The sequence below is a fragment of the Phacochoerus africanus genome, chromosome 3 (genome assembly GCF_016906955.1).
Source record: "Phacochoerus africanus isolate WHEZ1 chromosome 3, ROS_Pafr_v1, whole genome shotgun sequence".
NCBI classification, from domain to species: Eukaryota; Metazoa; Chordata; class Mammalia; order Artiodactyla; family Suidae; genus Phacochoerus; species Phacochoerus africanus.
The window spans coordinates 125,298,891-125,326,216 of NC_062546.1; the positions used below are offsets into that span (position 1 = coordinate 125,298,891).

Sequence of the window (27,326 nt, forward strand, 5' to 3'; positions counted from 1 at the left end):
AAAACTCTGTACTTCCTATCATTGACCAAAAGGCTTCTTAATATGGAAATTCAGTAGTTTTTTTAGAAAGGAAGAAAAATCCCTTGAAAAGAGGCTCTTTTGATCATGCCACTTAGTAAAGCATCATAGTGCGTTAGACTTGGAACCACAAGTCCCAGAGAGCAATGCGACACTGCTTCCCCGTACTAAAGGCGGGAATCAGGAGCCTCGCTGCATGACGGGAGCGATAGTTAATTACCGTAGCATGGAAATTTTAATTTTAGCGGGTCTTCATTTTTCGGAAGATCCTCAAACAAGGCGCAGACGGAGAGCCAATAAGGTAATATTATCATCTCCATGGGAACCAGAGATAGGTTCCTCCAAAGGGAGGTTTTAAACTGCAGTTTCGACTCCCGCTCTGTTTCCCCACTAGTCTCCTTTCCGGCCGTGACGTGCGTTATTACCGTCGCGTCTTCTCATTGGCCGGGTGACAGATGACGGCGCTTGCGCACTGCATTCTTTTGAGGGTCGTGGGCAGACGCCATTTTGGCCCTAGAGGTGCTTCTGGGAAGTGGAGCGCTGACCCACACGCTTTGCCCGCCCGCCGGGTTGGGCCTCTGATGCTGGGATTTCTAGATCAAAGTGTTCTACCGCTGCCTGTTGCCTTATTCTCCGCACTCTCCAAACCCTTTGGTCGGGCGGGAGCCTCTGAGCACCGGGCTAGCGCCATCCGTGGTCACAGCGCCGGGAAGGAGGTGACGGGGGCGGCGCGGGGCGCAGACACTCCCCGCCGAGAGCCGCCTGAAATGGACTCGGAATATTACAGCGGCGACCAGTCAGGTGGGGCAGGGACGTAGGGTACAGGGCTGGGGGCTGAGTGGTTACTTGGCAGAACTTGGCCTCGCACCCGGCGGGAAAGGGGGGAGGCCCCAGAGACGTTCCCTTGCCGGACTCGGCCCGAAGAGGACCGAGGCAGAGCGGGGAGAGCCCGCCGACCGGCTGCGGGCCCCAAAGTTGGAATCTTGGAGAGAGGATTCTAGGGGGACAGCGGTCTTCTGAGTCGGCTAAAGGTGTTGAGATTGGGGAGTCACTTCTAGGTATTAGGCGCTTTCTTTGTGCAAAGTAATAGGGAAGGTCTCTCCTGATACGGGACTTTTTTTTTTTCCTTTTCAGGAGTTGAGAGTATTTTTCGAGAATCCAAGGGGTATATGAGGGTATATGGTATCTTATCTTCTCCAGACGTTTCACTCGGAGTTGGGACTAATTCGATCTCGCCTGCAAACTAGTTTCTCCCATTAAAGAAAATGTAGAACACTTATTTGAGTTGTATACATATTTTAGAATATGTATCTCTGGGACTTAACTGGTGATTTTGGTGCCCGTCCTTCACATTGAGAGCTTTCCTTTTTCTCCTCGCCTGAGTTTGTTCTCCTTTCTTTACCTGTTTACTCAATGAGCTCTCTGTCCCACTCCGCTAACTCTGTGCTAGGCACTGGAGATCGAGAGACGAATAAGGCAGGATCTCGTGGGGAATAAAAACGTTTCTTTTGCTTCCCTTTGTGTCCTAGTTCCATTGAGTATTCTTTATCAAAAAGTGCTTAAATAATTTTCTGAGCGTTAACTACCTTCTTTTCTGTTTTGAGTTACCTTCAATTCCTTATTTGACGGCGAGTAGTAATGACAATATACTGCTTTAAACGTTTTTTCCTATGTTTTCAAATTAGTTGTCACTTCATTTGTGTTTTTAAATTATTTTAAAACAAGTACTCATATATAATACATTCATATAAAGTGCTGAAAGACATGAAAAGTTAGTTCCTTGAATGTTCATTTTTTAAGCTGTTTTTTGTTTATTCCTGTATTCCTAATTTATGTTGTATCTTAGTGCATCTTTTTTAGGCATTCTGAAATGATTTCCTTTTATCCTAGGACTAGGATTTTAGCCTCTTCTGTGCCCTCTTCTCCCCCGTATTTTAACTGTTAAAATGTAATTTTTATTGACTAGTTAATAAAATATTAAATATATTAAAATTTAAGTATGCTTTACTCCTTACCTAAGTAGTCATAAACATGTAGTGATTTCATTCTTAAACAAATTTTTGGTTTTCTTGTAATTGTCTATAGTTCATTTTTGAAATTTATTTATTTTGGGAGTTCCCATTGTGGTTCATCAGGTTAAGGACCCAGCATTGTCTCTGTGAGGATGTGGGTGTGATCCCTGCCCTTGCTCAGTGGGTTAAGGATCTGGCGTTGCCTCAGGCTGCAGTGTAGGTCACAGATGAGGCTTGGATCTGGTGTTGGCTATGACTATGGCACAGGCCTCAGCTGCAACTCTGATTGAACCCCTCTCCCAGGAACTTCATTCCATATGCTACAGGTGCAGCCATAAAAGGAAAAAAAATTTTTTTTTAATCAAACTTTCTAACTAAGGCTTCCCATGTCCTCCAACAGCCCCACATTCCTCTCAGTACAATTTTATCCTTTTTTTTTTTGGTTGATCTGCAGCATATGGAGTCCCTGGGCCAGGCTTCAGATCCTAGCCACAGTAGTGACCTTATGCTGAATCCTTAACTCACTGGCCTGAACTGGAGATCAAACCTGTGTCTCAGTGCTCCCAAGACGCTGCTAATTCCATTGCACCAACAGCAGGCGCCCCTTACTTTGCATTTTTAAAGTATGCTTAAAGGTAGGTTGCAATTCGTTTTATAATAATAGTGTAGTAGTATATGCTCTCTTTTAAGGAGTTTGAACAATTTCTGGACTAGAGTTCTTTGTACTCTTCATTCATAAACAAATACTGTACATCATGTACAGAGCAGTGTTCTGAGCTCCAGGGATTCAACAGCGAACCAAAATCCCTGCTCTTTTGGCACTTGCATTCAAGTGAGGAAAGACCCACATTAAACAAAATTAACTTGGTAAGTTGTGTAGTACATTTAGAAGGTGGTAAGTGTGTGCTGTGGAGAAAATAGACTGTTATTTTAACATAAAGATGAAATAAAGTGCATACTATTATTTAGAGTTTGTTGACTCGGTCCTCGTTGATGTTTCCTAAGCTTCACATTCCTTTATGTATTTTCGCTGCCACATGTGTGAATAATACATGTTATCACTGTTGGTGTTTGTACAAATATTATACTGTTGTCTTATTCACAAGTTAGCATCATTAGTTATACTTCATCAGTGGTAACCTTTGCTCTTACATTATTCTTGATTCATTGTGTTCATTTCAGTTGTAGATGTCATCCATCTTACACCTTAAGTGGGTTTTTGTTTTATTTTTAAGCAGATGATGGTGGCGCTACCCCAGTACAGGATGAACGGGATTCAGGGTCAGACGTTGAGGATGATGTAAATGAGCAGCACTCTGGATCAGACACTGGAAGTGTAGAACGTCATTCAGAGGTATTGGCTAAACATCTTTGGGGAGCTTTTCCCTTGCGTTCTCCGAGACTTGTTTTATTTAGGAGTTGAAGAGACCCCTGTCATAGGGTCTAAGCTTCAAACTCTTGAAGTAAAGGATTATAAAATAATAACAGAGAACTACTTTTAAAATAAATAGGGATAGTGTGGTTACTTATGTAATCATAGGGAAATGAGTTCTGATTTAGTCCCATTTCGGATATTAGTCAGTTTCAACTGTGCTTATTGATTCAGAAGATAGGCCAGGCATTTGACATTTGACCAGGATTCCCCATTCCCAGAGTGATGTCTTAGAGCAGTGAGAGTTTGCAGTCTGAGGAAATACAATTGAAGTAGAAAGTTATGGGTGTTATCACCTATCAAATTTATATCAGGATTTGACTTTCTTCATATGAACTGTACCAATGTATACAGTGTATGTAATAACAACAAACAAAATTTAAAAAGCTGTTTTGCTTAATAATAGAGAATAGTGTTGGATCTTGTGTACAGCATTTCAACATGTTTGGCCTAATACATAAATATATTTGAACTGTTTAATTTGCTTTCCTGGTTATAGAGTCAGTACTACACAATGTTAACAAAATAAAATCGGGACTTTTCCAATAAATAAACTGTAAGTTTTCAGAAAATACAAACTGAAACATGTAGGAATGGTAAAGATGGCCAAATTTTCCTAAGATTCACATGCCATTTATTTGCTTGACTGCACATGCGGAGACTATTGTCCAGTTGTACATAGTACATGCAATCGTTAGAGACTATATTATTGACTCTGCTCTTTGACATATTACCAGTATACACATATATCCAAATATTTATTGAGCACCTGCTATGTTTCAGGCTCTTTGGACATATCAGTGACTAAATGAGTTTCCACTGCCACCAAAATCCTTCTCTTCTTGGATTTATTTTCAGTAGGGGGAGAAAGACATCAAACAATACACATTTTTTTAAAAATTGTGTAGCTTATTAGACGATGATAAATACTGTGGAGAAAGCAGAAATTTAGAACAGAGTGATGGGTGCCAGATGGAGGGCAGGTTTTGTTAAATTAGGAGAACCATGTAGACCTTATTAAGAAAGTGACATTTACAGAGTTCCCACTGTGGTGCAGTTGGTTAATGATCCAGCTTGTCTTTGGAGGTACTGGTTCCATCCCTATCCTGGTGCAGTGCATTAAAAGATCCAGTGTTGCTGTAGCTGTGGTGTAGGTTGCAGCTCCAACTCACATTCGCTCCCTGGCCTGGGAACTTCTAGATACCATGACCAGGAAAGACCGGAAAAAAAAAAAAAAAAAGGGGTGGGGGGGAGTTCCCGTCGTGGCGCAGTGGTTAACGAATCCGACTAGGAACCATGAGGTTGCGGGTTCGGTCCCTGCCCTTGCTCAGTGGGTTAACGATCCGGCGTTGCCGTGAGCTGTGGTGTAGGTTGCAGATGCGGCTCGGATCCCGCGTTGCTGTGGCTCTGGCGTAGGCCAGTGGCTACAGCTCTGATTGGACCCCTAGCCTGGGAACCTCCATATGCCGCAGGAGCGGCCCAAGAAATAGCAACAACAACAACAACAACAAAAAAGACGAAAGACAAAAAAAAAAAAAAAAAAAAAGGAAAGTGACATTGAGTCAAAGCATGAAAGGAAGTAACAAAATAGCCACGTGGCTATGTGGGGGAAGAACATTCCAAACAAAGATCCTAAGGTGGGAGCCATTGTGGCAAGATAGAACTAGGGAGCAGGTGAGATCAGAGGTAGGAGAGGAAGGCTTATCTTTTAGTTATTTTGATGTCATTCAGTTTTTTGTGTGCTCTTAAGCATTTAGACTAAATTCTAATTAATTATATAATTGATAAGTAGAAATTGATAACATAAACATTGTAAAGGTATATTTAATGTGTACTATCTTTCTATTTTGGAAAACAATATCAGGAGATTGACTCATGGCTTTATGCTTTAGTTATAAATGTAGTGTTGACTTTCTTTTTTCAGCTACTTTTTAAAAATTAGATAGATTCCAAATGAATGTGCATGTTGAAATTTGGAAATCATATAAAAATTTTAAAAAGAAAATTAAAGTTAGCATGCTCCTGACAGAAATGACTGTTAGCTTTTTATTATTACTTCTCTTGGATTTTTACTCTCCTTTTTATATACAATGTATGTATACATTTTAAAGTTACTTGAGATTTTACTATATATATTTTGTATCTATATAACATTTTTATCCCTTTAAGATTATACTTATGTATTTCCTCATGTCATTAAAGATTCTCACTAAGCATAATTTTTTTGTACTTCTCATTTTTTCTATTTTTTTTAAACTAAGCGTAATTTTTAATGGTGGGATAATATTTCATAGTATGGATGGAACATTACTTATTCAACAGTTTCATAATTAATGTTTAGACTGTTTAGCTATTATAAGTTCTGCCATGAACATATTTTTGTGCTTTTCATAGATATTCCCCTCCAGGAGAGTTATCCTAATTTACTAAACTTGCAAATTAGTTTCACTTTGGTACCTAATTTGATACTAGCAAATTTGGTGCAATTTGCCAATTTTACCCTTAAAAGAGTACTATTATCTTAAATGGAGCAGTGCAGATTATAGGCCCAAAACTTAGAAGATACGTATTGTTTTTCTGTTGCTGCCATAACAACCTGAACAGATTTAGTAGCTAAAAGCAACAGAGATTTGGAGTTCCCCTGGTGGCACAGTGGAAACAAATCCGACTAGGAAACATGAGGTTGCAGGTTTGATCCGTGGCCTCACCCAGTGGGTTGGGAATCCAGCGCTGCCGTGAGTGTTGGTATAGGTCACAGACACAGCTTGGATCCTGTGTGGCTGTGGCTGTGGTGTAGGCCGGCAACTGTAGCTCCGATTGGACCTCTAGCCTGGGAACCTCCATATGCTGCAGGTGTGTCCCTAAAAACAAAAACAACAATAACAAGAAATTTGTTGTCTTACAATTCTGGAGGTCAGAAGTCCAAAATGGTCTCACTGGGTTAAAATCAAGTGTCCTGAGGGCTGTGTTCCTTCTCTAAGGGAAAATTTGTTTCCTTGCCTTCTCCAGTTCTACAGGCCACTTACATTCATTGGCACATGACTCCTTCCTCCATCTTCAAAGTTAGAGCCATAGCACCTTCAGATCTCTCAGATTCAGTCCTCACATCTCTGTCTCTTATTCTGATCCTCCCACCTCCCTCCTATAAGGACCCTCCTTCCTATAAAAACCCTACTCAGATAATCCAGTATAATCTCCCTGTCCTTAGTTATGTCAGCATATCCCTTTTACATATTCATAGGTTCTGGGAATTAGGAAGTGGACATCTTTGGGGGAGGGCATTATTTTGCCTGCTGCAAGATGGTACTCAAAACATGATTTTCCAAATAATGTGTTTTGCCCATTTGCATTTTGGAGTTTAGGCTAGTTGTTTTAATTCATTTCACTTATAGTACTCACTCAACATGTATTTTTTTAGACCTCTAAAGAAAGTGTTGAAAAAAATCAAGATAATCTTTTAAAACTTAAAATTAATGCAGGGGTTCTCTAGTGGCTCAGTGGGTTGAAGATCTGGCATTGTCACTTCAGTGGCTTGGGTCACTGCTATGGCTCCAGTTTGATCCCTGGCCCAGGAACTTCTGCCTGCTGTTGGTGCAGCCAAAAAGAAAAAAAAAAAAATCGAAAACTTAAGTCAGGATCTTTAACAGTTGTTTGTTGTTCCATATTGGAGTCTGAGGCAAAAGGAAAACTCAATACCTATCCTGTTACTTAAATTTTAATATTTTATTCATCATGAAATTTAAAGTGTGCAATTCAGTGGTCTTTAGTATATTCACAACGATCACTCATCACTGTAGTCAAATTTAGAATATTTTCATTACCTCAAAAAAAAACCTTATAGCTATTTATTACCTCCTTATCACCCCTGCCCCCTAATCCCACTTTGTTCTGGGCATTTTATGTGAATGGCATTATAAAACGTGTTTTGTGACTGGCATCTTTCACTTAATAATGCTTTCAAGGTTTATCCAAGTTGTAGCATCTATCAGTACTTCATTCCTTTTTGTGATCAGTAATATTCCATTCTTTGGATATAATACATTTTGTTGATTCATTTGTCAGTTGCTGGACATGGTAAGTTGTTCCCAGTGTTTTTGTTGCTGCACCAGTTTACATTCCTACCAGCAGTCTGTGGGGGTTCCCTTCCCTTCTACATCCTCTCCAAAGCTTGCTATTTCTTTGTTTTTTGTTTTTTGGGTTTTTTTGAAAAGAGCCAGTTTTGACAGGCATAAGGCGATGTCTCATTGTGGTTTTGATTTGCATTTCCCTGATGATGAGTGATGCTGAGCATCTTTTCATATGTCTGATGACCATCTGTATATGTCTTCTTTGGACAAATGTCTAGTCAGATTCTCTGTTGGTTTTGTTATTGGGTTATTATTTTTTTAATGTTGTATGAATGTGTATTTTTGGATATTAGCTGCTTATCAGATATATTTTCTTAAAAATATCTTATCCCATTCAGTAGGCAGACATCATTTTGTTGATAGTTTCCTTTGCTGTGCAAAAGCTTTTTTTAAATTATTTTTTTATTACTCAATGAATTTATTACATTTATATTTGTATAATGATCATCACAATCCAATTTTATAGCATTTCCATCCCACGACCCCAGCGCATCCCCCCACCCCCAAACCTTTTTGTTTTGATATAGTTCCATTTGTTTATTTCAGCTTTTGCTTCCCTTGCCTGAGGAGACATATCCAAAAAATTTTGCTGAGACCAGTGTCAAAGAGTGTATTGCCTATGTTTTCTTCTAGGAGTTTTATGGTTTTAGGTCTTAATAAGTCTTTGTTCCATTTTTAGTATATTGTATATGGTGTGAAAGTAATCCAGGTTGATTCTTTTGCATGTAGCTGTCCAGTTTTCCCAACACCATTTATTGAAGAGACTGTTCCTTCCCATTGTATATATATATTTTTTTCCATTGTATATTTTTGACCTTTTTGTTGTAGATTAATCAACCATATATTCATGGGTTTTTGTGCTCTTTTTTCTGTTCTTTATATCTATGTGTGTCTCTTTCTTTTTTCTCCTTTGTTTAAATGTGTCTCTTTTTAATGCCAATACCATACTGTTTTTTTTGTTTTTTTTTTTTGTTCTTCTGCCATTTCTTGGGCCATTCCCACAGCATGTGGAGGTTCCCAGGCTAGGGGTCCAATCGGAGCTGTAGCTGCCAGCTTACACCAGAGCCACAGCAACGCGGGATCCAAGCCACATCTGCAACTTACACCACAGCTCAGTGGGATCCTTAACCCTCTGAGCAAGGCCAAGGATTGAACCCGCCACCTCATGGTTCCTAGTTGGAGTCATTAACTACTGAGCCACAACGGGAACTCCAATACCATACTGTTTTGATTGCTGTAACTTTGTAATATAGTTTGAGAGCAGGGCATGTGATGCCTCCAGCTTTGTTCTTTCTCAAGATTGTTTTGACTATTTAGGCTCTTTTGTGGTTCCTTACAAGTTTTAGGATTATTTTAGTTTTATGAAAAATGCCATTGCAATTTTGAGATGGATTGCATTTGGGTAGTATGGTCATTTAAAAAAAATATTTTTCCAATCCATAGGCGTGGAATGTGAATGTCTTTATTTATGTCATCTTCAATTTCATCTGTGTCTTACAGTTTTCAGTAACTTTGTTGGTTAAATTTATTCCTAGATATTTCATTCTTTTTGATGCATTTCTAAATGGGATTGTTTTCTTAATTTTGATAGTTCATTGTTAGTGTAAAGAAATGCAACAGATTTTTGTATATTGATTTGTATCTTGCAACTTTACTGAATTTATTGATTAGCTTTAACAATTTTCTGGTTGAGTCTGTGGTTTTCTGTATATAATGACAGTGTTCCTTCTTCCTTTCAGATTTGAATGCCTTTTATTTCTTTTTCTTGCCTAATTGTTAAGACTTCCATTACAATGCTGTATAAAAGTAGTGAGAGTGGGCATTCTTGTTTTGTTTCTGATCTTAGAGGAAAAGCATTCAGCTTTGCACCATTGAGTGCAATGTTAGCTGTGGGCTTGTCTTGTGGCCTTTATTATGTTAAGATACATTCTCTCTTTACCCAATTTGTTGAGAGTTTTTGTCATAAGTTGATGTTGACTTTTGTTAAGCTTTTTTTTTTGCATCTATTGAGATGATTGTGTGATTTTTAGCCTTCATTTTGTTAATATATGTATTACGTTTATTGATCTGTAGCTGTTGAGACATCCTTGCATCCCTGGAGTAAACCCCTCTTGATCAAGGTATATGATTCTTTTAATGTATTATCGAATTTGGTTTGTGAATTTTTTGTTGAGGATTTTTACGTGTGTTTGTTCATCAGGGATGTTGGCTTGTAATTTCTTTTCTGGTGTCCGTATTTGGTTTTGGTATCAGGGTAGTGTTTGGCTTCATAAAATGTGTTTGTTTCCCTTTTTTTTTTGTTTTTTTGTTTTTTGTTTTGTCTTTTAGGGCTGCACTCACAGCACAAGAAGGTTCCCAGGCTAGAGGTCGAATCAGAGCTGTTAGCTTCCAGCCTACGCCAGAGGCATTGCAATGCTGGATCCAAGCCGTGTCTGTGAACTACACCACAGCTCACAGCAACACTGGATCCTTAACCCACTAAGCGAGGCCAGGGATTGATCACACAACCTCATGGTTCCTAGTCAGATTCGTTTCCGCTGTGCCACGACTGGGAACTCCCAAAAAATGAATTTGAAAGTGTTCCCTCCTCTTCAGTTTTTTGGCAGCATTTGAGAAGGGCTGGTATTAATTCTTTAAGTGTTTGGTGGAATTCAACAGTGAAGTCATCTGATCCTGAACTTTTCTATGTTGGGAGGTTTTTGATTACTGATTCAGTCTCCTCACAGTAATTAGTCTATTTAAAATTTCTATTTCTTCATGATTCAATCTTGGTAGGTTCTGTGTTTCTATTAATTTATCCATTTCTTAAAGATTGTCCAGTTTCTTGGAGTATAATTGTTCTTAGTTTTTATGATTGTTTGTGTTTGTGTGATATCAATTGTAATGTCTCCTCCTTCTGTTATAGTTTTATTTCTTTGCATCTTTTTTTTCCTTAGTAAGTCTAAAGTATTCTTTAAAACAGATTTTAATTTTATTTAACTTTCTATTATCTTTTTAGTCTCTATTTTATTTCTGCTCCAATCTTTGTTATTTCTTTTCTACTAATAACTTTATTAGTTCTTTTATCTTCTTCTAGTTCCTTGAGGTATAAAGTTGTGATTTGAGATTTCATTTTTTTTTAATGTAGGCTCTAAACTTCCCTCTTATAACTGCTTTGCTGTATTCATAACTTTTAGTATGTTGCATTTCAGTTTTCGTTTGTCTCAAGATATTTTTTGAATTCTCTTTTTCCCCATTGGTTATTCAGTAACATGGTTTTTTTGGTTGTTGTTGTTGTTGTTGTTTTTTACTTTTTATTTTCCCACTGTACAGCAAGGGGATCAAGTTATCCTTACATGTATACATTACAGTTACATTTTTTCCCCACCCTTTGTTCTGTTGCAACATGAGTATCTAGACAAAGTTCTCAATGCTATTCAGCAGGATCTCCTTGTAAATCTATTCTAAGTTGTGTCTGATAAGCCCAAACTCCCGATCCCTCCCACTCCCTCCCCCTCCCATGTTTAATCTCCACATATTTGTGAAATTTTCAGTTTTCTTCTTGTAATTGATTTCTAGTTTCATATTTTGGTCAGAAAGGATGTTTGGTGTGATTTCAATTTTCTTAAATTTATTAAAACTTTGTGGCCCAGTAGATGATCTGTATCGAAGATCGTTGCTTGTGCACTTGGGAAGAATGTGTATTCTGCTGCTGTTGGATTGAATGTTCTGTAAATATCTGTTAAGTCTGTTTGGTCTAATGTACGGTTTAAGTCCAGTGTTTTCCTTATTGATTTTTCTGTCTGGATGATTTAACCATTATTGAAAGTGAGTTATTGAAGTCCCCTACTATTACTGTGTTGATGTCTTATTTCTTCCTTTAAGTCTGTTAACATTTGGGTCCTCTGATGTTAAGTGCATACATATTTACAAATATTAAATTTTTTGTTAAGTCTTTTATCATTATATGATGACTTTCTTTGTATCTTACAATTTTTGGTTAAAAGTCTCTTTTCTCTGATTATAAATATAGCTATCCTTTCATTTGTTTTCCATATGTATGGAATATCTTTTTCCATCCATTTTTTTTTTCAGCCTGTGTTTGTGCTACAAGCTGAAGTGAGTCTGTTGAAAACAGCATATAGTTTGGTCTTTGTTGTTTTTTTTTTTTTTTTAAGGCTGCGCCTGTGGCATATGGAAGTTCCTAGGCCAGGGATTGAGTCTGAGCTGCAGCTGTGACTCAGCGGCAGTCCCGAATCCTTTAACGCACTGTGCCAGGCTGGGGACCAAACCTGCGCCTCCACAGTGATTGAGCCACTGCAGTGGGAACTCCGGTCTTTTTTTTTTTTCTTCCACACATTCAACTTTTGGTTGGAGAATTGAGTCTATTTATAGTAAATATTGGTAGATATGAACTTACTATTGCCATTTTGTTGTTTTCTGACTGTTTTGTCATTTCTTTGGTTTGCTCTCTTCCTTTGGTTTGATGATTTTCTGTAACAGTATGCATAGATTATTTAAAAAATTTTTTTATATAGCTAGTATATCTTTTTGCATTGTGACTGATATAAAATTTCTTGTACTAGACTTTAAGCTGATAACTTCAAATACATACTGAAGTTATACATTTTTGCACTCCCCTCCCTGCATTTTATGTTTTTGATGTTGGTTTGTCTTTTTACCTAATTACCTAATCCAGTAATACATGTTTTCAGTGAACAGGTATTTTTAATACTCAGTGCATTTTAATTTCTTTGGTATTTCCTTTTTTTTTTTTTTTTGTCTTTTCAGGACCGCACCTGAGGCATATGGAGGTCTCCAGGCTAGGGGTCTAATCAGAGCTGCAGCTGCCAGCTTACGCCAAAGCCACAGCAATGCCAGATCTGAGCCTCGGCTGTGACCTACACCACAGCTCACGGCAACACCAGATCCTTAATCCACTGAACCAGGCTAGGGATCGAACCCACAACCTCATGGTTCTAGTCAGATTCATTTCCGCTGTGCCATGACGGAAACTCCTCCACTATATTTTTGAGGTTTTTTTTGTTTTGTTTTGTTTTTAGTGATTCTGGAGTTTACCACATGTTTTAATTTAACCAGAATCAGCTTTAGATTATGATAGCTTAATTCCAATGATACATATATTAAGCTTAGTGCTATGTAGCTATGTTCTTTTTGCCATTTTGTTATAGTATTGTTATACATATTATATCTATTAAAGTTAAAAACCCAACAATACATTGTTATAACTATTACTTTTCCAACAACAACAAAATGTAGTTCTCTGTTGGCCTCACAATTAAAGAGTTGGCATTGTTACTGCTGTGGCTCAGGTTCAGTCCTGGCCCAGGAACTTCTGCATGCTGTGGGTACAGCCAAAAAAATTTATTACTTTACCATCTATTGTTTCCTTAATTTAATACAGCTGTCTTTTTCTGATAAATCTGATATCTGTTACCTACTTTTTTCCTGGTTATGGGTCAGATTTTCTGATTTCTTTGCATGCCTCTTAATTTTTTGTTGGAAACTGGATGTTTTAGATTAACGTGTGGTATCAACTCTGGATACTGGTCCCACCCAGACCAGGGGCTTGTTTTTGTTAATTGCTTGTTTTGTGATCCACTGGATTATTTTAGTGAATTTTCTTTCCTCACCCACAGTTTTAAATCTCTGATGTTGCATCCTCAGGAATGTGCAGTTTGGCACATGTTCAAAGTTAACCTGGGATGATGGTAGTATTAGCAGGACTCTCTTTTTCTCTTTCTCTGACCAAAATCAGCTGTCCAACTCCATTGATTGCTCTGTTATTTTCTTTTACTTTTTAGGGCTGCACCCATGGCATATGGAAGTTCCCAGGCTAGGGGTCCAATTGGAGCTGCAGCTGCCTGCCTACGCCTCAGCCACAGCAATGCCAGATCCGAGCCTGGTTTGCATCCTGCACCACAGCTCACGCCAATGGTATTGCTGGATCCTTAACCCATTGAGCGATCAGATTCACATTCTCATGGATACTAATTGAGTTTGTTACCACTGTGCTGCAGTGAGTACGCCTGCTCTGTTATTTTCAGCAATGCCCTACGGCATAAATTGCTCAACAAGATAATCTTATCAAAGTCTGACTCCTTTGAAGGAATAGTTTCTGAGGTCTGAGTTTTATTCGTTCTGACCCCAAGATGACTCCTCCCACCTATCTTATTACCTGGTTATCTCTTGCAAACTAGCTGACCTATAGTTTATCCTGTATCTTGAATCTCCTCCCTGGTGCCTTCTACCACAACTTCCAGTGTTACTAAGAGTGCCTTAGCCTGAACTTCCCCAGGCTTGCCTAACAAATAAAGTCAGTTTCTTTGGGGAAAAATTAGAAGCTATCTAGGTGTTCCCGTTGTGGCCCAGTAGGTTAAGAACCGACTAGTGTCCATGAGGATGTGGGTTTGATCCCTGGCCTCACTCAATGGGTTAAGGATCTAGTGTTGCAAGCTGTGGCATGGGTTGCAGACATGGCTTGGATTCAGCATTGCTGTGGCTATGGTATAGGCCAGCAGCTGCAGCTCCAGTTTGATCCCTAGTCTGGGAACTTGGATATGCCACAGGTGTGGCCCTAAAAAGAACCAAAAAAACAAAAAGAAAAAGAAATTAGAAGTTGTCTAATTTATTCCCTACTTTCCCAAGTAAAACTCTGAGCCAGGGCTCCAATTTAGTGGTGTGTTTGTATGTGAGATGGCAAGTTTCTCTCAGTGACATCCCACCTCTAGAAGCTGAGCTCTCAGTGTTGGGGGGGCATTGGGTAGTATCTGAGGTACTCTTGGCATGGAACCACTGTCACACAAATTGGGGCAAGGGTGTTAGGGCCCCAGTATTCTCAGCATGCTGTTCCAAAAGTAGCACCTTCTTACTGTGATTGAGGGCTGGCCAGAAGTTGGGAGCCCACTTGCCTAGAATTTGTCTCCAGCAACATGTAGCTGGCGGCAGATTGAGAAAGGATGACATCATGCTCTTTTTGGGAACAACACCCCCGGCCGCCCGCCCTGGAAGCTGGAGGGAGAGAGAACCATTGGTTTTTGGCTGCAGCAACCTGGAGTATATTTTTGTGCTTTTTTTGGGGTAGATGCTTATTTGCTTTTCCCTTAGGACCATTCTTTGGGCTTTTTAAAAATACTTTTAACCAATTTTACTGGAGAGTGGGCCAGCTGAGGTTTTCATTCTCATATCAAAAAGCCTTCATTTGGTGTCATTTTTCTTTCTTTTGCTAACTGGTCAAAAGTCTATTATATTCCCCAGTTCACATCCCAGAAGAACCCAGGATGCTTTACTTGTCTATTACCACAGTCTCTATTGAGCCCTTTGGCTCTTTCATCTTATTGGGTCTCCTTCTTGTGTGGGTTTGAGTCCTGTCTTTGTCTTCCTCCTGCACCAAGAGCACAAGCCTTGTCCTGCTTTCCTAAACAGGAGATTCTGAGTAAGCCCACTTTTGGCATTTGGAGGCAGGCCTGCATATTCCAGGATGTTTAGTGTCTTGGTTCCCAAGCATTAAATGCAAAGATAGTAAGTAACATCCTCTCCAGTCATTGCCAAACGAAAATGGCCCTTCACATTCACAAATGGCCCCTTAGAGAAGGAGCCAGAACCACCCTTAGGTTGAGAACACTGAAGTGGACAAATGAAGCATCGAAAGCATAGGAAAGGAAACAGTAAATATCCAACAACATAAAAAAATGGGTGATTAAAATATAAATAGAACATTTGTAAGAATGGCAGTGCAGCCATTAAAATTGTTTTCAAAGAATATTTCATGACTTGGGAAAATCTAACATGTTACTTGAAAGATACATACATACTATTAATTATAATTTTATTTTATTTTATTTATTTTTTTTGTCTTTTTGCTACTTCTTTGGGCCGCTCCCATGGCATATGGAGGTTCCCAGGCTAGGGGTCGAATCGGAGCTGTAGCCACTGGCCTACGCCAGAGCCACAGCAACGCGGGATCTGAGCCGTGTCTGCAACCTACACCACAGCTCACGGCAACGCCGGATCGTTAACCCACTGAGCAAGGGCAGGGACCGAACCCGCAACCTGATGGTTCCTCGTCGGATTTGTTAACCACTGTGCCATGACGGGAACTCCCAAAATTAATTATAATTTTAGATCCTAGTTTACTTTTTAAAAGTAAATTCACACAGAGGAGATTAAGAGAACATTCCTTATAACAAAATGTAAATGATGTTGATCTTTGGGTTGTGTTATTAAAGGTGATTGTAATTTTCTTTATACTTTTCTGTTTTAAAAAATTACCACATTAATATTTAAAATCAAAGGGAGAATAATTTGAATAGTTGTCCCGTCATTTAATGTGGTCACCTATTTTTATTAGGATGCATCAAATATTTAAAAATATATTTAAAAATTACATGAAGGGCACATGTGGAGGTTGGGAGGGTGGGCTGAGTGGTCTCTGAGGAATGAATGTGACATTACCAGATGGAAAAGCTGGTTAAGGGTGGTGGTAATAATTCTAGCTGGAGAAAGGGGCAGGTTCAAAGGCCTAGAATTGAGCAGAACCTGTTATATTTCAAGAATGGAGTATTGTGGCTGGAAAGTAGAAGAGCTTAATGGAAGATGATACTGAAGGGTTAACTTTGAGTTAGATGGTGTAATAGCAAATCTCTCTTGGGTAATGGTGATATGATTTTATATTTGCATAACTTTTTAGAGTGAAAGGCAGAGTGATGGCCAAAATATGGTTTCAGATATTGGCTTTGTCACTTAATAACCATAATAACTGTCAGCTAGAAAAATTATTTCATCTCTCTTAGCCTCAGCTTCACCATCTTGACAGTAGGCTAAAAAAAGTTATTAGGAAGATAAAATAAAACTTACGGAACAGCTTTGAAAACTGTAATACCAGTTATAGTGTATGTAGGGAGGCAAAATTTTACCTCTATCCATCTTAGGTTTTCAGCTGGAACTCCTTAACAAAAAGACATTAACAAGAGAAAAACAAATGAGTTTTATTAACATGTGCAGCATACATCACACAGAAGGAAGAAAACCCAACAGGCAGAAATTCAAAGCAACAGCTTAAAATTCTAGCTTATATAGCATCTTCAACAAAGGATAACAATTTTGTGGAGAAATGACAGGACAAAGGAAAGCAGTTCTAGGCTTCCAAGACTGGCCAACTGGAAAGGTAAATACATGGGAAGAAACTAATGTAGTAAAGTTTGTTTGCCAATTTCTCTGCTGTTGATGACAGTCTATCTCCAGTAAAGGGAATATCCTGCCTTTTAGGTAGAAAAAGGAAAAGGTAAAGAGAGCTACTCTTGGAATTCCCATCGTGGCTCAGTAGTTAACGAATCCGACTAGGAACCATGAGGTTGTGGGTTCGATCCTTGGCCTTGCTTGGTGGGTTAAGGATCCAGCGTTGCTGTGAGCTATGGTGTAGGTCGCAGATGCGGCTCGGATCTGGCGTTGCTGTGGCTCTGGCGTAGGCTGGCGGCTACAGTTCCGATTGGACCCCTAGCCTGGGAACCTCCATATGCCACAGGAGCAGCCCTAGAAAAGGCAAAAAGACCAAAAAAAAAAAAAAAAGAGAGCGCTACTCTTGTGTTTTCTGCATATTAATTTCCTCTAGATCAAAATTTTTATGTCAAAGAGACATATTTTGAGGTGACATAATGTGGTTCCCTTTCATTATCTTATAATTATCCTCTATGGTGAGTAGGCAGATTATTTCTTAGGGGGTAGTCCAGAGTTAATCTTTATGAGGTCGAGGCCACACTATTTTAAGGCAAAAGAGACTTACCATATGAAATAAAATTTAAAAGTAATGTTCTTAGGCTTAGGCTTGGTTTTTCTAAACCAATTTGTATATAAGCAATTGCAGTAATAAGTTGATTACATATTTAAATTATTTGTTTTTAAGTTATTAACATCTTTTTGGCTAGGTTCCTGAAAGACATATTAACATCAGTGGAATTTTCTTTTTTTATGATTTTTATTTTTTCCATTATAGTTGATTTACCGTGTTCCGTCAATTTCTTCTGTATAGCAAAGTGACCCAGTCATACATATGTATATATTCTTTTTCTCCCATTATCCTCCATCATGTTCCATCGTAAGTGACTAGATATTGTCCCCTGTGCTATACAGCAGCATTTTTGTTATCCACTCCAAATGCAATAGTTTGCATCTATTAACACCAGACACCTAGTCCATCCCACTCCTTCCCCCTCCCTGTTGGCAACCATAAGTCTGTTCTCCAAGTCCCTGAGTTTCTTTCCTGTGGAAAGGTTCATCTGTGCGATGTATTAGATTCCGTATATAAGTAATATCATCTAGTATTTGTCTTACTCTTTCTGACTTCATTTAGTAAGAGAATCTCTAGTTCCATCCATGTTGCTGCAAATGGCATTGTTTTGTTCTTTTTTACGGCTGAGTAGTATTCCATTGTGTGTATATACTATATCTTAATCCGTTCATCTATCATAGACATTTAGGTTATTTCTATGTCTTGGCTATTGTGAATAGTGCTGCAATGAACATAGGGGTGCGTGTATCTTTTTCAGTGAAAGTTTTATCCAGTTTTATGCCCAAGAGTGGGATTGCTGGGTCATATGGTAGTTCTATATTTAGTTTTCTGTTGTACCTCCATACTGTTTTCCATATTCGTTGTACTGTTTTCCACAATAGTTGTATGGATTTTTAAGTATATTTGTTCTGTGTAGAGCACTTTGAGACCTCAAAATCTTCACACACCTTTCATGGTAGAGTAAATAGGAAAAAGGAGAAAGATTTATTTTAAATGTTTTTTTTTTTTCCTCTTCATGGCTGCACCCACGGCATATGGAAGTTCCTGGGCCAGGGATTGAACCTAAGCTGTAGTTGCAAACTAAGCTGTACCTGTAGCAAAGCCAGGTCCTTTATGCCTTCTGAGCTAGGTCAGGTATTGAACCTACAGCTCAGCAGTGATCTGAGCCACTGCAGTCAGATTTTTAATTTCTGCACTACAGCGGGAACTCCTTAAAAATGTTTTTGAATAGTCATAAAAACATAGGGGTTGGGGTTTTTTTTGGTTTTTTGGGTTTTTTTGTTTGTTTGTTTTTTTGTCTTTTTTAGGGCTGTACCTGAGGGATATGGAGGTTCCCAGGCTAAGGGTCGAATTGCAACTGTAGCTGCTGGCCTATGCAACAACCATAGTAGTGCCAGATCCGAGCTGTGTCTGCTACCTACACCACAGCTTACAGCAGTGCCAGATCCTTAACCCACTGAACGAGGCAAGGGATCAAACCTACATCCTTGTGGATACTAGTCAGATGCGTTTCCACTGAGCCATGATGGGAACTCCTGAAAACATAATTTTTTAATAAAACAATTTGAGCATAATATGACCTAGTTGTCAGTTCTTTCTTTTTCTTTTCTTTTTCTTTTTTTTTTTTTTTTTTTTTGCTTTTTAAGGTTACACCTAAGGCATATGGAGGTTCCCAGGTTAGGGGTTGAATTGGAGCTACGGCTGCCAGCCTACACCACAGCCACAGCAACACCAGATCCGAGGCCAGGGATCAAACCCAAAACCTCATGGTTCCTAGTCAGATTCATTTCCACTGTGCCATGGTGGGAACTCCTAGTTGTCAGTTCTAATTTTTGTTATTTTACTTGACTATCTCTTGAACAGCATGGAATTAGTTGTAGATTGTGGTCACATGGTTTTTTTTTCCATGGAAAATTTATTGAAGGGAATATGCATTTTAAAATTCAGAGGCTTATATAGTTCATTTGCATAGAAAAGTAGTATTCCCATCCTGAGGGTCTCACAGAAAAAAAAAAATAGTGTGTGGGTCTTTTGAGTAAGAGGTTGTTTGGAAATGGTGCCTAGCTTCTCATTGTTTTCTGACTGTAGCAAAGCCTAGAGGGCATGGCCATCCATCTGGCATTGAACTTGGTGACAGCCCCTTTAGCTCCAGCCTCACTTTGAATTGAGTAATGGTGGTGTCTCCTCTCATTTGATCTTTCCCCAGAGAGGCTGTGACTAATACAAGAAAGTATTCCTATGGGGAGTACATCAGAGCACCTAGAAGGTTCTTTTTGGCCATTGCTGTCCTTGTTTATCTTATTTCTTACAAGCTCTTTTGATTCCATCTACACTTCCTTTCTTTGAGTTAGATTTTAGCCTTTGTCTTTGTTAGATTTTAGCCTTTGTCTCCTCCTACAAAATTGAGGAGAAAAACATGTTGCTTTGGTTCTTCTCTGTTACGAATTCTCTTGCGGGGTTTCTGTTTTATTTAATTGGATTTATTTTAAGTATCTTCTGTATCCTGAAGTTAAATGCTTTAAAAAAGGTCTCTGGAATTCCCGTCGTGGCGCAGTGGTTAATGAATCTGACTAGGAACCATGAGGTTGCGGGTCCGGTCCCTGCCCTTGCTCAGTGGGTTAACGATCCGGCATTGCGTGAGCTGTGGTGTAGGTCGCAGACGCGGCTCAGATCCCGCATTGCTGTGGCTCTGGCGTAGGCCGGTGGCTCCAGCTCCGATTCGACCCCTAGCCTGGGAACCTCCATATGCCGTGGGAACGGCCCAAAGAAATAGCAAAAAGACAAAAAAAAAAAAAAAGAAACAAACAAATATCAAAAAAAAAAAAAGGTCTCTGATCTTAATGTCAATGTGTCATGAAGATAAATGTGTTAAAAAATCACCTTTCAGTGAGTTGGAGATACCGGGTGTTGTGGGGACATGAAAGAAGGAATGGTTGACCAGCTCAGCCTTCACAAATGAGTGTTGAAGGACAAATGTTTTGTAATTAATTAGTAATTCATAAGATATCTTATTATAAATGATTAACAATATTTATTGAATGCTCACAGGCATATGCTAACTGCTTGACGTGCATTTGGTCCTCTGAACAGCCCTCTAAATTATAGTTGCTGTTTCTGCTCCATCTGATTAAGGATGTTGAGGCTTTGAGAACTTAAGAAAATTTGCCTGGATTACACAGTAAAAGGTGACTGAGCTAGGGTTTGGGCCCCAGGTCTTACTAACTCTACAGTCTGGGTTGTGAACTCACACTGTAGTGCACAAAATCTATTCTACCTAGAGAGAAAGATAGAGGGGGCGTCAGAAAATAGGTCTTGAGGTGTGAAATGGACAAGGTGACGGAAAGATATTCTAGGCAGAGGGAGCAGCATGTCTAAAAGCATGGAGGAGTTCCCTTCATGGCGCAGTGGTTAACGAATCTGACTAGGAACCATGAGGTTGCGGGTTCGATCCCTGGCCTTGCTCAGTGGGTTAACCATCTGGCGTTGCCGTGAGCTGTGGTGTAGGTTGCAGATGCGGCTTGGATCCCGAGTTGCTGTTGCTCTGGCGTAGGCCATTGGCTACAGCTCCGATTAGACCCCTAGCCTGGGAACCTCCATATGCCGAAGGAGCGGCCCTAGAAAAGGCAAAAAAAAGATAAAAAATAAATAAATAAATAAAAGCATGAAGATAACAGTGAAGTTAAGAGTTCTATGTGCCTGCAATAATTTTTTTTTTTTTTTTTTTTTGTCTTTTGAGGGCCACACCTGTGGCATATGGAGGTTCCCAGGCTAGGGGTCTAATCAGAGCTGTAGCCACCAGCCTACACCACAGCCACAGCAAAACAGGATCTGAGCCGCATCTGCGACCTACACCACAGCAATGCCGGATCCTTAACCCACTGAGCAAGGCCAGGGAGCGAACTCACAACCTTACGGTGCTAAGGTAAGGGAACTCCTTACCTTAGCCACAATGGGAACTCCTTTTTTTTTTTTTTTTGGCAATAAAATTTTAATATGCAGTTAGAATCACTTGGATTAACTGTCAAAATGCAGGTTCTTTGACCCCCTTCCCCAGACTTACTGTATTACTGTCTATAGGTGAGAAGCACAAAGTGGGTTTTTAACCAAAGCTCCTCAACTGATTCTTCTGCAAAAATGTGGGAACTGCTGGTGCAATGATGCTGATGCTGGTGAAAGGGCAGAAATGAGTCTGAGAAGTAGAGGAGTTTGCTTCATCATTATATACAAGCTGTGTAGAAATTTTCTAGTACTGATCAGAGTGCTTTTTTTTTTTTAATCTTTTTAGGGCCACACCAGCAGCATATGGAGGTTCCCAGGCTAGGGGTTGAATCAAAGCTGTAGTCATTGGCCTACACCACAGCCACAGCAATGCAGGATCCTTAACCCGCTGAGCAAGGCTAGGGATCGGACCTGCATTCTCATGGATGCTAGTTAGATTCGTTTCCACTGAGCCAAAACGGGAACTCCTGCTTTTGTTTTTAACTGATTCTAAGATCAGCCAGCTTTTGAAAAAGGACCCTCTAGTATAAAGCTTCATTTTATTATAGCTTCATTTTATTACATGCATGCTTGCTGTAAAGCTGGAGTTTCTCAAAGTCAAAGCTTTGCAGCGTTCCCAGAGCTACACTGGATTAACAGCATTGTGTAATGAAACTTGGATTTCTCCAGTTCTTCCTTATGCTGTTAAGATGATGTGTATTGACAAACTCTAAGATGAGGATTTCAGATAAATTTTTTGGAACTAAGGTCCAGTGAAACATGCTTTTGAAAATGTTGTTATAGGTATTTCCTCACAGAATTAACTTGTGTGACTTGATGATGAGTGTTTTATCAATCTGTGAAGGAAGGTTGGTATGCAAGTTCAACAATTTTGGGTTTAACTTTTTTTTTTTTTTAATTATTTGCTTTTTAAGGCTGTACCTGTGGCACTTGGAGATTCCCAGGCTACGGGTCGAATTGGAGCTGCAGCCACTGGCCTATACCACAGCCACAGCAACACCAGATCCAAGCTGCATCTGGGACCTACATCACAGTTCACAGTGACACTGTATCCTTAACCCACTCAGTAAGGCCAGGGATCAAACCTGCAGCCTCATGGTTACTAGTCGGATCTGTTTCCGCTAAGCCTCGACGGGAACTCCCTTATTTACTCTTATTTGACATTCATTGAAATTTATGAATAGATGTTTGCTTTACAGCAGTTTTATTATTTCCTTTATAATTTAAAAATGTTGTGGTGCTGGTTCATAAAGAGTGTGTTATTATTTGTATGCTGAGATAAAGGACCAGATCATTCATTATGGCTAACTACAGTGTGAATGATTGTAAGAGGGAGGTATGAGGCATTATAGACATTTCTAAAGCCTCTGAGGATGCTTAGAGGTTCAATTTCTCTGGCAGTTAAAATTTTATCTTTTTTTAGCATTATTAAGAAATAGCATTAAAATGGCAATTTCTACTGTTGATTTGTTGTACTCATATTTGACTTTTAAAAAACTGTATTTTGGATTTTTTAAACTTTTTTTTTGCTTTTTAGGGTGCCATCTGCAGCATATGGAAGTTCTCTCTAAGAAAAGAGAGTGGCTCCCAGAGCTGCTGCTCTGGCCATAACCCATTGAGTCACTGAGTCATGACATCCTCTGTTGCTGTGGCTAATTAGGTCATGTCTCCCAGGAATTTAAAATTTAACTCCTGGATACTGAAATTTAGCGTGGTAAGAGCTGGGTCATGTTATTGCTACTGGTATAGTGAAAGGGCCTTGAGTTTCCTTTTTTAACTTCCTTGAGCTGCCTTGATTCCTACCTTCTTGATCCTTTAGCTGTTCATCCCACTTTGATTCTGGAGAGATTTTGTTTCTGGAGCTAGCCTGAGATGATTTCTGTTGTTTACATCTAAAATAAATTGAGTCACACATGATCATGTTGTTAGATTATGCCATGGGTGTGCATTCTAAAATCCTTTTACAGTTTTCCCTTTTGCCCTCTCTTTGAGTTGCCTCTGGTACCCATATGTTTCACTTTCTGTCCTCAATAATGTAGTTAGTTTCTGAACTCAATCATTACAAACCAGTTCCAAATACCTGTTGTCTTATTTATTTATTTATTGTCTCACTACGGCCACACCTGCAGCATATGGAGGTTCCCAGGCTAGGGGTCGAATCAGAGCTGCAGCTGCCAGCCTGCACCACAGCTACAGCAACACAGGATCCAAGCCGCATCTGTGACCTACACCACAGCCCACAGCAAGGCCAGGGATCAAACCTGCGTCCTCATGAATACTAGTCAGATTCGTTTCTATGAGCCACAACCAGAACTCCCCAAATACCTGTTGTCTTCACACCTTGTATAGCTCAGTCTCATATAGATCACTTCCTGTAGGCTTCCAATATATCACACCTCCCTTCATAATAGTGCGTATTACACTATGTTGCTATGATATGTTTGACTGTCTTATTAGACAACAGTTTTGACTCTTAGGTCACACACTGAGACATTTTCATTCTTGGTTCTTAGCACCTTGCACATAGTAGACATTGAAGAAATACTTGTTGAGTTAATTATTCCTCACTTTAAACTATTCTCATTTAGCTCTTTATTATTAATTCACAAATTCTTACTGTGATTTTGTATGTTCCAGACACCACTCTATAGTCTGAAGCACATAATGTGCCTTCTTGGTGAAGAAAACAGACCAAAAAATGGTTAATTTTTTCATCTATATTCTTTTAAAATATAAAAGAATTAAATTATGAAGTATGGCCAGAAGTAAGCTTTTAGCAGTGTATGGAGTATTGTACTGTATCACAAGATTCTGTGTTATTTCTTCTTTCCTAATTTAATAGATAAATGCCAGTTTTATTGGGATGATAGGATGTATAACTGATCAGGAATGGGTACTATGCTGTGAGTGTCCTGTGATAAAAAATGAAAAATGCCTTTGGGAAATTTGAAAAGGTTATGATTTTAGAAAGTTTCCTGAATATATTTGAATGAATATAGCAGTTACCTTTTCTTTGGAACGCTGTGCTGTCAGGATGGTATTCAGATATGGAGGGGGAAAAATCCTCAAACTTATAAGCTAATTTTATAATTTTTTGTATTCTTTTTGAAGTTGCAGACAGAGCATAATTAATCTTTAAATGAGCCTGAAGCAAGTTAAAGTGTGGATTTTGTGAAAACATTTTAATGCCATTAAGATTATCACTGTATGGAGTTCCCGTCGTGGCGCAGTGGTTAACAAATTGACTAGGAACCATGAGGTTGTGGGTTCGGTCCCTGCTCTTGCTCGGTGGGTTAACAATCCGGCGTTGCTGTGAGCTGCAGTGTAGGTTGCAGACGCGGCTCGGATCCCAAGTTGCTGTGGCTCTGGTGTAGGCAGGTGGCTCCAGCTCCGATTCGACCCCCAGCCTGGGAACCTCCATATGCTGTGGGAGCAGCCCAAGAAATAGCAGAAAGACAAAAAAAAGGGGGGGGGGGAGATTATCACTATTTTTTTGGTACTTAATTATTTCATTGCATGATATGCTGGGCATATACCTTATTAAAGACTTTTTGCTCCTTGGAAGTTGATCTGTGATCAGTTCAGATAATGTCAGCATGTATTCTAAAGAAAAATATTCAGCTCAGTAAATTTTTAAGGAGGAAAACTCAAGCACAGAAGTACTTTACTTTTTAAGTCAGAATATTAATTACTATGTTATTGAAAGTTCAGGTACTAGAAGGGAAAAAACTCCACATTCTAGTTATTAGTATTTTGGTCTGTTTAGTTTTGTATATTTTTCTCTACATTTTAAAAAATAAAGCTCTAATATGCTTATATTGTATTTGTACCATAGAGTTTTCAGATTACTTCATGTAACATTATATGTTAGTCTAGTTAGATTACTCACTGTTTTCCCTAACTTAAACTTTCGTGCCAAGTTTACTGGATGTATAACCAAGACTGCTCCAAGCCTGTTTTCCTATGAAAAATACTGTTGCGAGGAGTAAACTAGCAGGAGAGAGCTTGGCACGGTATTTGGCTATGTTAATTGTTCATTTCCTTATTTGTTCAGATTCACTTGGCAGAATGTACCCTATATATAATTTGGCCAAATAAAGTTTTATAATTTTTTCCTTAAAATAATTTTAACCTTTTAAAACCCTAAAATGTTCCTTTGTAAAAGAACTTGGAGGAGTTACTGTTGTGGCTCAGTGGTTTAGGAACCTGACTAGTATCCATGAGGATGCGAGTTTGATCCCTGGCCTCACTCAGTAGGTTAAGGATCCAGTGAGCTACGGTGTAGGTCTCAGATGTGGCTCAGAGCCTATGTTCCTGTGGCTGTGGTGTAAGCTGGCAGCTGCAGCTCTGATTCGACCCCTAGCCCAGGAACTTCCATGCTGTGGGTGTGGCCCTAAAAGGAAAAAAAAAAGAACTTGGATACATGTTTGCTTGTATTTATTTTTAAAATACATTGAGGAGCTAGAATTATGTGAGAAAGTTAGGATTTTCTTCAAAGTACAAGTGTCCTTTATAGTAATCTGGAGGGCATGCTTTGTAGATTTGGTGAAGCAAGTTACCTTTCCTCATTTTGGGGTTTAAACCATATTAGCTATTTCACAGATAAAGGGCCTTCTTTAAAGTAGATGTTTCTTAGGATGAGAATTCTATATTTAGGCATGCATGTTCCTACATTTGAAAGAAAATAGTTGAAAATTTTTTAACATTTTTACTGCCAAACCCTTTTTTGTTGTTGCATTTTCCTAATTTTTTCTCCCTTGATTTTTCAGAACGAACATAGTGATCGAGAGGATGGCCTTAACAAAAGACATCGTGTGACAGACTCTGAGAATGATGACCCCTCAAATCTTAATGCCAGTGACTCTGAAAGTGAGGAGCTTCAAAGGCAAAAGGACAGTGACTCTGAATCCGAAGAGCATGTAGAGGCTCCTGCGAGTGATTCTGAAAATGAGGACATCAATCACCAAGGGAGTGACTCTGAGAGTGAGGGGACCAGGAAATTACCTGTGAGTGACTCTGAAAATGAGGAACTTCTCAATGGGCATGCAAGTGACTCAGAGAATGAAGAGGTTAGGAAGCATCCTGCCAGTGATTCAGAGGTTGAAGAGCTCCCCAAAAGTCCTGCCAGTGACTCAGAAACAGAGGATGCTCTAAAACCTCAAGTCAGTGACTCTGAGAGTGAGGAACCCCCAAGACACCAAGCCAGTGACTCGGAAAATGAGGAGCTTCCCAAACCTCGAATTAGTGATTCAGAAAGTGAGGAGCTTCCCAAACCTCGGATCAGTGACTCAGAGAGTGAGGAGCCTCAGAGGACTCAGGCCAGTGACTCTGAAAACGAGGAGCTTCCCAAACCCCGTATCAGTGACTCGGAAAGTGAGGACCCGCCGAGGCACCAAGCCAGTGACTCTGAAAACGAGGAGCTTCCCAAACCCCGTATCACTGACTCAGAAAGTGAGGATCCCCCAAGGCACCAAGCCAGTGACTCGGAAAATGAGGAGCTCCCCAAGCCCCGTATTAGTGATTCGGAAAGTGAAGACCCCCCAAGGAACCAGGCCAGTGATTCAGAAAATGAGGAGCTTCCCAAACCCCGAGTCAGTGACTCTGAGAGTGAGGAACCTCAGAAGGGACCTGCCAGTGATTCGGAAACTGAGGATGCCTCCAGACACAAACAGAAGCCAGAATCTGATGAGGACAGTGATGGGGAGAATAAGAGAGAGAATACAGAAATGAAAAATGACTCCTTTCATTCAGATACCCATGCAGACAGGAAACGGTTCAACAGTTCTGATAGCGAGGAGGAAGAACCCAAAAGGCCCAAAATTGACAGTGATGAAGATGAAGAAAAAGAGGGGGAGGAGGAGAAAGTAGCAAAGCGAAAAGCTGCTGTGCTTTCTGATAGTGATGATGAAGAGAAAGCATGTAAGGAATTATTTTGGGCTGTTTATCCGTGG

The 27,326-nt window shown here is 39.5% G+C and overlaps 1 protein-coding gene across 5 annotated transcripts in view; it reads left to right on the forward strand.

Moving 5' to 3' along the window:
- Positions 1-512: 512 nt before the first annotated feature.
- IWS1 (interacts with SUPT6H, CTD assembly factor 1) overlaps positions 513-27,326 on the forward strand; it is a 53,606-nt gene continuing 26,792 nt past the window's right edge. For 3 of the 5 annotated variants that reach the window (XM_047772622.1, XM_047772624.1, XM_047772625.1), the window contains exons 1-3: positions 513-819; positions 3,266-3,384; positions 26,145-27,294. In XM_047772622.1, coding sequence (XP_047628578.1) covers positions 600-819; positions 3,266-3,384; positions 26,145-27,294 — 1,489 coding nt within the window. In that variant the 5' untranslated portion in view covers positions 513-599. Of the gene's footprint in view, positions 820-2,551; positions 2,666-3,265; positions 3,385-26,144; positions 27,295-27,326 lie in introns of those variants that run through there. The other 2 variants (XM_047772623.1, XM_047772626.1) reach the window with 2 other exon arrangements.